At 37.9% G+C, this 12,865-nt stretch overlaps 1 protein-coding gene across 4 annotated transcripts in view; it reads left to right on the top strand.

Annotated features, from left to right (window-relative positions):
- The window catches only part of WDFY3 (WD repeat and FYVE domain containing 3), a 190,105-nt gene that overhangs the window by 127,476 nt on the left and 49,764 nt on the right, over positions 1 to 12,865 (top strand). For all 4 annotated transcript variants that reach the window (XM_080368510.1, XM_080368508.1, XM_080368509.1 and 1 more), the window contains 9 exons: positions 977 to 1,137; positions 2,220 to 2,331; positions 2,741 to 2,931; positions 4,441 to 4,593; positions 6,841 to 6,914; positions 7,018 to 7,179; positions 8,559 to 8,653; positions 10,381 to 10,501; positions 12,017 to 12,234. In XM_080368510.1, coding sequence (XP_080224636.1) covers positions 977 to 1,137; positions 2,220 to 2,331; positions 2,741 to 2,931; positions 4,441 to 4,593; positions 6,841 to 6,914; positions 7,018 to 7,179; positions 8,559 to 8,653; positions 10,381 to 10,501; positions 12,017 to 12,234 — 1,287 coding nt within the window. The remainder of the gene's footprint in view (positions 1 to 976; positions 1,138 to 2,219; positions 2,332 to 2,740; positions 2,932 to 4,440; positions 4,594 to 6,840; positions 6,915 to 7,017; positions 7,180 to 8,558; positions 8,654 to 10,380; positions 10,502 to 12,016; positions 12,235 to 12,865) is intronic.

The following is a 12,865-nucleotide window of genomic DNA, read 5'->3' as shown; positions in this document are numbered from 1 at the left end:
GTTACTATTTCAGGAGAAGGAATTCCTTTGTTCACTGAAATGGAGGAATGTTCTCAGGGCATCCATGTGAGCAGAGGATCCAATGAGGATTTCATTTATGGGGAAACCAAGACTTCTGAAACTGTCTTAAGTGAGGCTTGACCCTGGTACAACAAGTTATGTAGACACAGAGCTTCTCACTTATTTCAGAGCCTTCATGGTGTTTAAATTCCATTAATGGTTTTCACTGGAGTTGCAGTCACCTTTTGACCCGGAGTTGAAGATGGAGAAGTGAATCTCTATGTTGAGCTTTCAGGTGCTGAGTTTTGCACGCTTCCTCTGAGCATTGTAGACAGCTGTCAATCATAGTGTTTGCAGTGCCTCAAAAGAAGTATCCTCTTCCAGAGCAGTAGATATAAAATATTAAAGATCAGTTATATATTCTCTTCAATTCCTGGGCCTTTTGATCTTTATTCAGTCTTGCATCTGTTATACCATTCTCTAAGGCGGTTTTCCTAGCAAACCGTTGTAAAAAGCCTGTTGTCACAGGCAAAGATGCAGATGTACCAAATACTTCTCTGGTCTTTTGAGTATTTTTTTTTCCTTTTGGGTGGGAAGGGAAGTGAACAGCCCTTCGGCTATATGCAAATTGAGTACAGGAGTAATGTTGCCTTCCAAAAATTTGGATGAGGAAACCACATCTTCTATTGGTTGGCTAAGCCACAGGCTGCCAGTTGCCCTTACAGGTTAATATTGTAGACCTTCTTGAAAGAAAGTGTTGCTGTGCAGTGCCCTTTTATCTTAAATAGCAGATTCATTCCATGACTCATATGCTATGAAACTACTCTTTTGATACAGCAAGCAAGTATGCAAAGACAGTCTCAGCTGTGTGTAAAACCCTTCTTGGATACCTATTCTTTTTGTGTAAGATTTTACTCTTGAAACTGGAAAGAAAAACAGTGCTATTACTGAAATGAATTTTTATTTTGTCTTTAAGGCAAAGATTCAAAGTCTGAAGGAATCAACCCATCTCCAGTATCTTTGGTACCAGAAGAGAAGGTCTCTTTTGGTCTCTATGCACTCTCGGTTTCTTCATTTACAGTGGCGAAAATAAGGAAAATTTACAACAAGTTGGATAGTAAAGCTATTGCCAAACAGGTATGTTGGAAAATCAGTTGGTTAGTGTGTACTACTTGTATGTTCCTTTCTTTTAACTCCTTTCAAAGCAATTTGCTCAATGCAACTAGGAACAATACTTGTCAGAAGAGTTGTCCGTAATCACTGTCATGTTTGTTTTTTTTTTTAATTTAAAAATTGAGGGAGATTGTACTCCTAGATTTTACTTGCATTCTTGGAATTAGTAGTAGCTATGTATCTTAGCACCTTTTGGAAGTATTTTGGCTTTGAAATGTAGATGGCAGTTGTAAGCCTGTTGAAAAACAGTTACACTTATATCACTGAACAATACTTATACTGTTGCAGATTACACTTATATCACTGAACAATACTTATACTGTTGCAGATGAACAAAGTTGATGGCTTAGTCCTCTGACTGTGATTTGGATTTGGAAACCAGAATATTGGTTTACATTTTACTTCAAAGTACATTAGAAGTTAGTAAATTATTTGTTCAAAACCTATGAAGAAAGGCTGAGAGAGTTGAGGTTGTTCAGCCTGAAGAGGAGAAGGCTCTGAGGAGATGTTGCAGCCTTTCAATACATACGGGTGGCTTATAAGAGCAACGGAGATATATTTTTTTTTTTACCAGAGCATGTAGTGACAGGGCAAGGGGGAACGAAAACTGTGTAAAAGATGGGGTTAGATTTGGCCTAAGGACAAAACATTTTATAGCAAGGGGGGTAAGATCCTGGAAGAGGTTGCCTAGAGAAGCTGTAAATGCCCCATTCCTGGAAGTGTTTGACGTCGGGTTGGATGACACTTTGCACAACCTGATTCGGTGGAAGCTGGCCCTGCCCACAGGAGGGGGATTAAATTAGATGATTTTTCAACCCAAACCATTCTGTGATCTGGTGGGATTATTTTTAAAGTTAGATTTGTCTTCCTTAAGCTTTGGAGACTGGAGATTTCTCTTTACTTTACAGAATGTCTTAATGACTCTAGCTTAGTTCTATACTGTTACATGTTACTCTTTATCATGAGAGGAAAATACACGTTATGTCCAGGATAGTGTAAAAAAACCTCTTCCCTTTAGCCCCTGCTTTTTTTCTTATTTTGTTCAGCTGGCAATTTCTTCTCATGAAAATGCCACACCTGTGAAACTACTGCATAACTCAGCAGGGCATTTGAATGGACCAGCGCGCTCCATTGGTGCAGCTTTGATAGGATATTTGGGTGAGTTGAGTATCTGAGAATTATTACCTTAAAAATGATTAATTACTTGTCAATAAGAACTTGGGTCTAGAAGATAAATCACACAATTGATGAATGCTAATGGTATGTTGGTAAATTTGTTTAACATTTTTATATTTTATGGACATACTATCTTTTTTACTAACACGGGATGCTTGTTTCAGTTTATATGGGTTACCATTATGAAAATATACTTGATACTTTACCTTAGATCATAAATGATTTTCCATTTGCTTCACCTCCTCTTCTGAGTTGCCATAGTTTTTCTAGTAAGATTCTTTACGTGATTCAAGCAATGGTACAATGCAAATTACTTGCATATATTCACAATGATTTCCTACAAAAATTAGGTTTGATTTTACTTTAACTTCCTTTTCCTGCCTGTGCTCAGGAGTAAGAACGTTTGTCCCCAAGCCTGTTGCCACTACACTGCAGTACATTGGTGGAGCTGCTGCTATTTTGGGACTTGTAGCCATGGCATCAGATGTAGAAGGGTTGTATGCAGCTGTGAAGGCTTTGGTCTGTGTGGTAAAGAGCAATCCATTAGCCAGCAAAGAAATGGAAAGAATCAGAGGTTATCAGGTATGTAAGAAATGTTTTAAAACAGACCAGGCTGATTGAATTTCACTCTCTGTGCCAGCAGTTCCCATGGGAATTCCTTGTTATGTTGTGGTAACGTGAGTTTCTGCTCTTAAGTTTACTGAGCTCTTGGCTAATTAGCATAGATGAGTTATTCAGGATGGCTTTTAAAGGAGAGAGTGGAAAGTTTTGCTAAGCAGTGTGCACGTTTAGCTGCTTTGCTGAAACTGAGCCTTCATTAATAGCAAGGAAGAGCACGAGAATGTCATTTAGATGATTCTTTGCCCGTGACTCTGAAAACAAAACCCTGCAAGCCTGGGAGCTTCTGTGTCCATGATCTGCCAGGAAAAGAGGAGGATAGGGACACATGAAGAAAACTGAACAAGTGGACTCCTCCTGGAATAAGGAGACTGCTCAGACTTTACAGTTAGTGATGCTGTTTGCTTTCAAGCTGAAGGCTTCTTATTTCTCCATCAGGATGGGGAAAGTGCAGTCAGTTATGCAGAAGGATTGGTCGACTTACTTGAAAAGATCTTCACATAACCAATGCATTTTACATTTCTTATGAAGACTGCTTCACTGAAGCAGAAAGTTTCTGCTGTAGTTTGGGTGGCATATTTACAAACCTTGTAGTGCTAATGGCTAGTATAGTTACAGCAAAACATATTATTGCATGTAGCCTGTCGCAGACTTGGCTTTGACCAAACAAATCCAGTCTGTGTCCTCTTTGCCCCCTAAGCAGTTAGTGGATCGTCACATATGAGCTTACATTCCACTTGTATTGACCTCAGCAAATAGCATGGTTTGAAAGAGATTCCCAGAAATCTGTATCTCTTTAGTGATGTTTCAAGGAGGATGGTGAAGCTGAACAGGTCAGTATGTTGAGAGTTTTAACAAGTTTGCATCAGAAGACAAGAAATACCTGTAGTACATCTGGCAATTGGTTCTTCCCCAACCCAGATTATAAGAAGTTAGAGCGAGAATGAGGACTGAAAGGGTGACGTCTGCAGTCATGCCGAGGGCCACAGAGGACAGCAAAAAAAAGAAAGTCAGGCTTATTCAGATTTATGTTGTCCTGGCTACTTTTCTGCAGTGCCAGAATACCTCTCATTTGTGCATGCAGTATTCTAGGGGTGTTCTATTTAAGTTTGCCATGTCCACGGTTGCTGTCTAGGAACACAACTATCTGAGAATGTATCATGTGCTCTCCTAAACTGTGACTACTAGAGAGCTGGGAGGTGTGTGTGTGTGCATGCCTAATCTTCAGGGCCTAGATACTGTCTGCAGTGTACAACGGTTGTTTTATGAGCTGGTGGGTGTCCTGGATGTGCCTCTTTTCTAATCACCTGTAATACCACTTTCAAGCTTTTTTATCAAGATTATCAACTATCAGACATATTTTAAGGGCCTTCTCAAAAGGGATACAGATATGTCATCCATGCTTCTTTGTGCTTAGACAACATTGCTGTGCATTTGTGGGCTACTAATTCCTTTTCTGTTTACTTGTTCAAGTTGCTTGCAATGCTGTTAAAGAAGAAACGATCACTTCTGAACAGCCACATACTACATCTGACCTTTTCCTTGGTGGGAACTGTCGACAGCGGGCATGAGACATCCATTATTCCAAATTCTGCTGCCTTCCAGGATCTGCTCTGTGATTTTGAAGTACGTAAAGCTTCACATAAAAGTGTTGATACTGGGTAGTGATTGAGTCAGATGCTGATAACCCACCTTAGATATTGAACAACAGTGAACTAGGTTGTTATCCTGAGAAGTTACTATTTCATATGTAGTACAGTAAAGCAGCTGAGCAGCAAGATGTTTGGTAACTTCTGCCCATATGGCTTGAATCACTGTAGAAACAATGAATGGGTACCTCAGATGTTTCTGCTTTTTGTTGTTCTAGAAGGTACATTTTGTAGTTTTCTGTTCAGCAATTTCTTTTTAACCTGTGTGTTCTGCTGCAGTACATACATCAAGGCGTGAAAGACATACTGAAAATAACAGTAGGAGGTAAACTTTCAACACAGCATATTGAATCACTTTATCATACATCTTATAAATGATGCGTAGAACTTGTTGTTTAGTCTTTGTTTCTTTGGCATTATCTGTACCTGACACAGACTGAGTAGAAGTATTCTGATTCACATACACTGAAATAAATAAACAAATATACCACTACCACTACTAATCCAACTATAAGATACTGACTTAATAGTGCAAGTCCATCTTTCACAAATGGTTTTATGGAGTTATCCATTCCCTTTTTGTAGGTGTCTATTTGAGTATTTCAAATCACCCATGGAAACTTCAAGGGACTTGTCTATGAAAAAACTCTTGCTGCTTACTATAGCCTTTATTTTAATAAAAACAACTGGCCTTATTAACTTTGTTTTTTTGAGAGCTTGAATGTCTTTAATATACCCAACACGCCCCCTTGCCAAGATCAGCAGTACGCTATAATAATGGCTCAAAGAAAGAGGAAATAAAAAGGGCAGATCTGAGCTGCCTTTTTTTTTTTTTTTTTTTAACCTTAGTGGGGTTCTAATACAGAGGAAATTTGTCACCCACCAAAGTTTCCTTATTTTTTTTTTTGGCATAATTTTAAAACTAGAAATAAGTTTGTGCCATGTCTAAACAAATTCTTCAGCATCATGTAACTAGTTATTCTTTAACAAACCTTCTAAATTACAATAATGCTTTCTTTGTGTTCACAAAATTAAATGTAGACTTAATAGGAGATATTATATCTACAAGAGGTGCAGAGAGGAGTGTGAATCACAGCCCAACTCCTTTTACAGTGAGGCATGAATTCTACTGAAGAGTAGTCTTCTCTTTCTCTTTCTTTTTCTTTCCACCATAAAGGATCCAGCTGAGAAATTTCACCAATGGTATATAGTCACTCAGACAGCAACTACGGTACAAAAGGTCCAATTTTGTATTGTCTAGTTCATGTCTGTCGTCTTTTTTCCCCCTGAGGAACAAGAACAACTGGAGGATGAATACACTTAAAGAGACTAAAAAATGTGCAAGTAATAGGCCTGTGAGTCACTAAGCAGAAACTTTCCAAAAGCCTCAGGTTTTGGCTTTTTTAAAAAAATTATTTATTTTATTTCTGTATTCTGAAATCAGTGACCCAAACATTTCACTTCAATTGGATAAATTAGATGTTCTTATTCTTATGCTAAACAGGGAAATGAAAAGATTTGTTCTGATCATTTTAGATTATAAGATTGAAGAAAAGCAAAAGGTAGAAAGCTTTTCATTTAAGCCAGTTTTATACACTAGAGCACAAGTATTAATTATGGTTTGTTCGATAGCAAGCCAATCTTAAGATTTGCAGCTCTAACTGGAGTTTCTGGCTTTTATATCTTTTATTACTTCTATTGATTGAACAATTGAATATTTACTTTTTTTTAGAGGATCTAAATCATTTTAGATGGTGTGCAGGAAGTGCTGGGTAAAAATAAGAAAGAAAAATCAAAATACGGAAGACCTTGAGTTTAATCTTGGCAGAAGACAGTAAGTTAATTTTACGTCTTCACTTAAGCCAAATAAACGTAACATGGCATTTCTCATCAACCTTGTAAACCCCAATAACTCCTTGTGTAGCTTTTTTGTCAAAAGCTCCTTTAAAAGTTTTCAGCGTGATAGGCTTATGGAGAATATGTTTGGTACCAATGTGTGTTTCTTTAGTCTTTGCTGGTATACCTAATACTTCTCTAAAGTTGAAAAATAAACATTTGAGAACCTTGCAGTGAGCTTTTAAGCACAATGGCCAGGTAAATCGTCATGCAGACTCACAGGTTTAATCTCTTCAAGCTTTTCATAACCTTTGGTATATTAATGTCAGTTTTTAATATTAAAGTGGATTTGTGTACAAAACATTTAATTGTTTATTCTGTATTTCAGGTCTGGCTTCATGCACCCTATGAGCTTCATCTGTCATTATTTGAACACTTTATTGAACTTCTTACTGAGTCAAGGTATGAGAACAATGCCAGCCTAGTAATGAGACTTACAGGATTAGGCAATATGTAGAGGATGCTCCAGTTTTAAATTGCCACCTCTTTTCTTTCCTTTTTTCAGTGAAGCAGCAAAGAACGCAAAGTTAATGAGGGAATTCCAGCTCATCCCAAGACTACTCTTGACTCTTCGAGATATGTCTCTGTCCCAGCCTACTATTGCTGCAATTAGTAATGTGCTGAGCTTTTTGCTTCAAGGCTTCCCTAGCAGCTATGACTTGCTCAGGTAGCCCACACCTTTCATAATTCATAACGTTTGTGATCTTGGTCAAAAATACTTAAGGATCATACTGCTGTGGAATAAGTAACATGAACTGCTCATATACTGAATTTTTTCCTCTAAGAACTAGGGTGAACTAGATATAGGCAGTAATTTTGTTTATGCCCTGATTTGCATATAAAATTCAGTTTGTATCTTAACCGAAGTCTAACTGAATGATTAAATGGCTTAATGTTCTGCAGGCTGTATTGCAGCTTCTTTGTTCATGTGAAGCACTGAGTGCTTTTCTTAAATACTGTTGAATATTATTTGAGACGGAATGTAATGATACTTCTGGTTAAAATACAGCTTTGATTACTCTCCTGCATGAAATGTTTAGTTCATGATTTTTCTTAATCATCACTCTGTAAAAACAAACAAACAAACAAAATTTAAGACTGTCAGATACAGTAGTATTAATTCTGACTGATGAAAGTTATGTAAGTTATTGCAGTTCATATGTACAGGAGTATTTGAAATGCTTTTAAATTAGTTCAACTCCCTGATAACTTTTTCCTCATCTCCCATTTCATTATAATGGAAATGGATAAAGTATTGCAGGGCTTGAGAGTTCTTTGCATGCAAGGGGTCATGTTTTCAGCTTCTCACTTTAAGTACAATTAAAAGTATCAGAAGCATCAACCTGAACATCTTACCTGTCTTTATTTTAATCATACAGGACAAAAAAATGGTTCAAGAATAAACCCATTGATTTTATGCGTAAATGGTTATGGAACAGCCTATCTGACTGGTCTTTTTTCTCCTTGCTGGAAATAAAAATGAAAAATACTGTATAACTTGGGAGAAGTTATAGTAGCTAGGGACCATTTCAGGTTAGCTCCAGAGGAAAGAGGAATATATTTCATCTCCTTCGAGTGGCACATCATTGTCTTGTCTTGGATAACCATGACCTTGTTTTACATCACCTCAAGCTATAGGTATAAATGTCTTACCAGAGTCAAATAATCACTGGTTTTGATGTAATACTTGTTCAGTTATAACGGTTAGAGAATAATGTTTTGTTTTCCTTTGTTTTAACTTGTCATATTCCTTTTACTAGGGTTTGGCGGTATCTCCTAGTTTCCTTTCTTGAATCCTAGCATTTTCAGGGTCACTTACCTGCAGACTTGCCTGCAAAGATTCCAGTGATTACTACATGTTAATTTTTTTTAGGGGTAGTAGTTTTAGATGGAGACAGTTTTCCTCAACATTCAGAAGTGAGAAAGCTGACATTTTTGGGTGTCTCTCTCTCACTAGCGTTATGGATTTCTATTTAAGTTGAGTTATTGATAGATTAGAGTGCATTTGTCATATCAATGAGTGATGTTTTTTCTGTATACATCAAGGTTTGGGCAGTTCATCTCTTCTACATTACCTACGTTTGCAGTCTGTGAGAAGTTTGTAGTCATGGAAATAAACAATGAAGAAAAGCTTGACAGTGGTAAGTGATGACATGGCTTAGAAGCAGTAGAAGAGAAATAATTTGTGATCTCTTCTGTGCTTAAATACATAAAATGTAGAAGTAGTACCGTTAGCTATATTTTTATTTTGTTATAATGTGGCTGCCTGTTAGTTGTGGTACTTTAGTTTTCAGCATTGCATGCAAAGCAGTGCACAACCCATGTGCTTTTCTTTTGTTTTCCTTCATTTGACACTGCATGATTTTGTTCTGTTTCCTGCATTTGCTCCTTGAAATCAGCTGTGCATCTCTGCTTCTTTATGGGGAGAGGAAAAAGACAAAAGTGGATTACTAGCTGCATCTGCCCTCCCAGTGTGGAGGAAGTGAAAGGATTAACTAAGATAGCCTAGTTATTTTTTTAGGCAAAAAAAAAAGTTTTACTGTTCTTTGGGAATGTTTATGTGGAACTGTTTTGAAACCATTTCTGCGCTTGTGTTCCTAAAGAAAAAAAGCTTATGCAGTTGCATTTTCAGTCAGTCTCTCTGAACAGAAGTGTTTTAGCCCCACAGTGGTTGTCACCCAAATAACTAGAAGAGAGTGCTCAAAGATTCTACATTTCTCGATCACTTGGAAATATGCTGGTGCACAGGGACAAGTGAGGGACAAGTGTTTCTGTGTTACAGTTAGCTTTATTGGTTTGTTTTCCCAAAGAACAAGATTTAGGCAATCTGCACATTCATCATTATCCCCCACCCCTCACCCTGTGCCTCTCCTGTTCCTTCTAAATATGAGATTTTTAGTGAAAAAGCAGGAGTGGATGTTGGAGAGAGATCTGGATTGGTGTTCTTAATCCAGGCCAGCCATAGTTTTTTTTTCCCCAGGCTAATCACAGCCTGAGCTGCTTTTTGCCTACTTGGAGGACTAAAGAACCTTGGGGAGAAATTCAGGCTGTGGCAGGAATGGAAAGAGAAGCTTTTGAGGCAAATGGCATGAGTTTTTTAGGTTATCAGTCTTCACCAGTTCTGTATTTCTGCTGTAGAAGTTGCTTTGTGTTCATGTCTGTGACTTGTGCACAAAACCTTAGCCCAGAAAGTGACCATTTATCTATCTTCATTTTTGCATACATCACACTTTTGAGAACATAATGTACAATAAGAGGGATTTGCAGAATAGCTGTAAAGCTAGGCCTCAGCTGCATCTATTGGCTTGTTTTGCAGTAAGTGTGTTTTTCAACTGATGATTAATTTGGGGATCTGTTGAAAGAAAAGAAAACTGATTTTTCTCCCCATTTCTGAGATTCAGAGGGAGTTCGGAAGCATCAGGTTTTTCCCTTGGGATTCCCACACCCCATCCCCTTCACCTCTCCAGACTGCCTAATGCAAAATGTTTACCCAGATACCATGTTGTGGGGTCTTCGGGGGAGGGAGGGGTAGGGGTGGCGTGTGTTTGATTATTTTTATGGCTCTACCTGCCTGGAGTGACTGGCTTAGCTAATCTGGACCACTTTAGATTATTGTCTAAGAATTATTGCAATTCCTTTTTACCCATTCTTCAAGCTGACTAAACTGTGTGACAACGATGATGGGGCATGAAGCATTTCTCAGGAGCATGTAGCAGGCTGCCATGTACTTTAGTGTGGCTTCCTCACAACTGAGTGGGATCAGGTTGCATTTGCTTATGTATGGAATTTATGAATAGCCTTTAAAACACCTGAGTTCCAAAACCCTAATTTTAAATGTTGCCCCCTTTTTTTTAAAAAAAAATTTTAGGAACAGAGGATGATTTTGGAGGACTTGTTTCAGCTAATCTTATTCTACTGCGGAATCGGCTTTTAGATATCCTTCTGAAACTTCTATATACATCTAAAGAAAAGACAACTGTTAATTTGCAGTAAGTACAAAAAAAATCGAGGTAGAGAAAAGATGTAATTTTTTATTTCAAGGGGGAGAATTATACAGTCCCCATTTGATTCACTAGTTGAATTGTGTAATTTTGTAGGAACTATTGAATGATTTATGCAGATGTGACTAAATTAGCTTTGGGTATGCTAGCAGAAATGGAATGCATGATTATTGAGTTTTATGCAAGGATGATAGTACTAAGCAGATGTTGGTGTAACTAACACGGATCTTACAGCTATTGCATTAACTGGTTTTTGTTTTGAATCTTTAAAAAAGAAACTTTCAGACCATGATTGACAGCATTAGTAGAAACTTCTGTTGTTCCTAATTTGAAGCATAATATCAGCAGGAGAGTAAAATATGTAGTACATTTGGGGGGAGATTGCTTCTTATTGTTACTTTATGGAAGAAAACTGTGTTCCAGTGTTTGTAAAACTTAATTTTAAAACCTTGAGGCCCAGAGGATCACAGGTGTGTAGGATGCAGTGGGAACTAGTGTGGATGTCTGGCTACTATAAGGTTTTTTTTATCTAGAGAGCCAGTTCTTTAACCCCTGCTCTCCTCATGTACTTCTTGATGCTGTTTTCTCATAACTAAATGTGTGGATATAGAGAAAATAAAATCTGTTTAGAGAAGCTGGACAGTCAGCTTCTCATTTGGTTAAGATCAAAATGGCTTCAGTAGGGGTTAACATAAGGGTCATTGACCCTACAATGCCCCTTGGTTCCTTAAAATTGCATGTGAGGGACTGATGTTGTAGTTTAATGAGGCACTAGAGTCATGTTGTGAGTTGGAGAAGAGGCTTTGAAACACTGTCAGGTTAAAACTTGACAAAATACAACTTTCAAGCAGCTGCCCGGTAGGCTGTCTTGAGTCTATTGGAGGCATTTTGTGGATTTATGGCACATGTAGATTATGTAGTGATTGACTGAGTGTTGGTTGACATACAACCTGAATCTGTTTGAGCTTTTCAGCAATACTGCTTTTAAAAAAAAACAACAAACAAAACCCCTCATTATTTCAAATGTTCCCAAGCAACCCTTCCCTTAATAATAATAAAAAAAAAACAAACACCAAGAAACCTTCATTTTTTAATACCAGTTCATTAAAAAGGCTTGTGAAAACTCTCTACCTATGTATGGCTCAACAGAATGTATTTGGAAATTATGATTTGTGAACAAACATTTCCAGTTCAGCATTCCACATTTGTTATCAAAGCAGCAGTTGGAGAAATCTCATGCAATGGGATAGTCTCAGGAGCTGTACTGAGTCTTCCCTTTTTGCTAAACAAATACTGTACATGTTCCGTTTCACAAGATTTGGTGAGCAACATTTCTTGTTGTGTAGAAAATTTATTTAAGAATTCAGTTAACTCTTTGATAGATCTGTATTTTTTCTGATCTTGAAACTTGCACTGTTGTGGAGGACACTGATACTTGCTATGTAGTAGGAAAATAAATGCTGTAAAATGTGATGATGACTTTTTTCTTTCCTCTTTAATTAGGGCTTGTGAAGAACTGGTCAAGACACTGGGTTTTGATTGGATTATGATGTTTATGGAAGAACATCTGCATTCCACCACAGTCACAGCAGCTATGCGAATTCTTGTCGTCCTGTTGAGTAATCAGTCGATCCTTATAAAGTTTAAGGAGGGTCTGAGTGGTGGAGGCTGGCTTGACCAGACGGATTCTGTCCTGACCGATAAGATTGGTACTGTGCTAGGTATGGCATCCCAGCTCCCTCAGGACTGAAGGCTTGTGTGGGAGTACATGTGCGTCTGTGTCGAGGTGGGGGTTACTGTATGAATACTGTCTGGCAGATGCATCCTTTCTGTCACTGTTGTTGGTGCTGTAATCGGGCGCCTCTGCACTTTATTTTTCTTACAACTAAGACTTTGATTTCCTAGACAAAAGGGAGCGGTTTTACAAAAGTGCCCTTCAGTTGACAGTACACAGATTTCCTTGTAGTTCAGTATTACCTCATCATCTGCATGAAGCCGATGTAGCTAATATTTTTTTTTTCTGTTACAAGAGGTTAAGTATGCCCCATGGGCAGGCACACCTGAGCTAGATGCAAAGGTAGCATAGTATAGCACCTTATGCACACAACTAATTAAGATTCAGTAAAATTTACTTGTTTGTCTACTTTCATTAGTTAGAGCATCAGGTGGTGTTATACCAGAGCTGCTTTGTCTAGGGAGTTCTGTGCCAATTAGACTTACCAGTTTGGAATTTTGCTATCTTGGGAATTTCTGTGTTCACAGTATTATCTCAGCCTTTCTGTTCCTCTCCATCTCCTGTGTCCTTCTGCACTTATGCAGGTTCACACTCTCTCTTTTAATAAAGACTTTTTT

This window comes from Falco punctatus (genome assembly GCF_963210335.1).
Source record: "Falco punctatus genome assembly, chromosome: 1".
Classification (NCBI taxonomy): domain Eukaryota; kingdom Metazoa; phylum Chordata; class Aves; order Falconiformes; family Falconidae; genus Falco; species Falco punctatus.
This window is presented reverse-complemented; position numbering and strand designations above follow the sequence as displayed.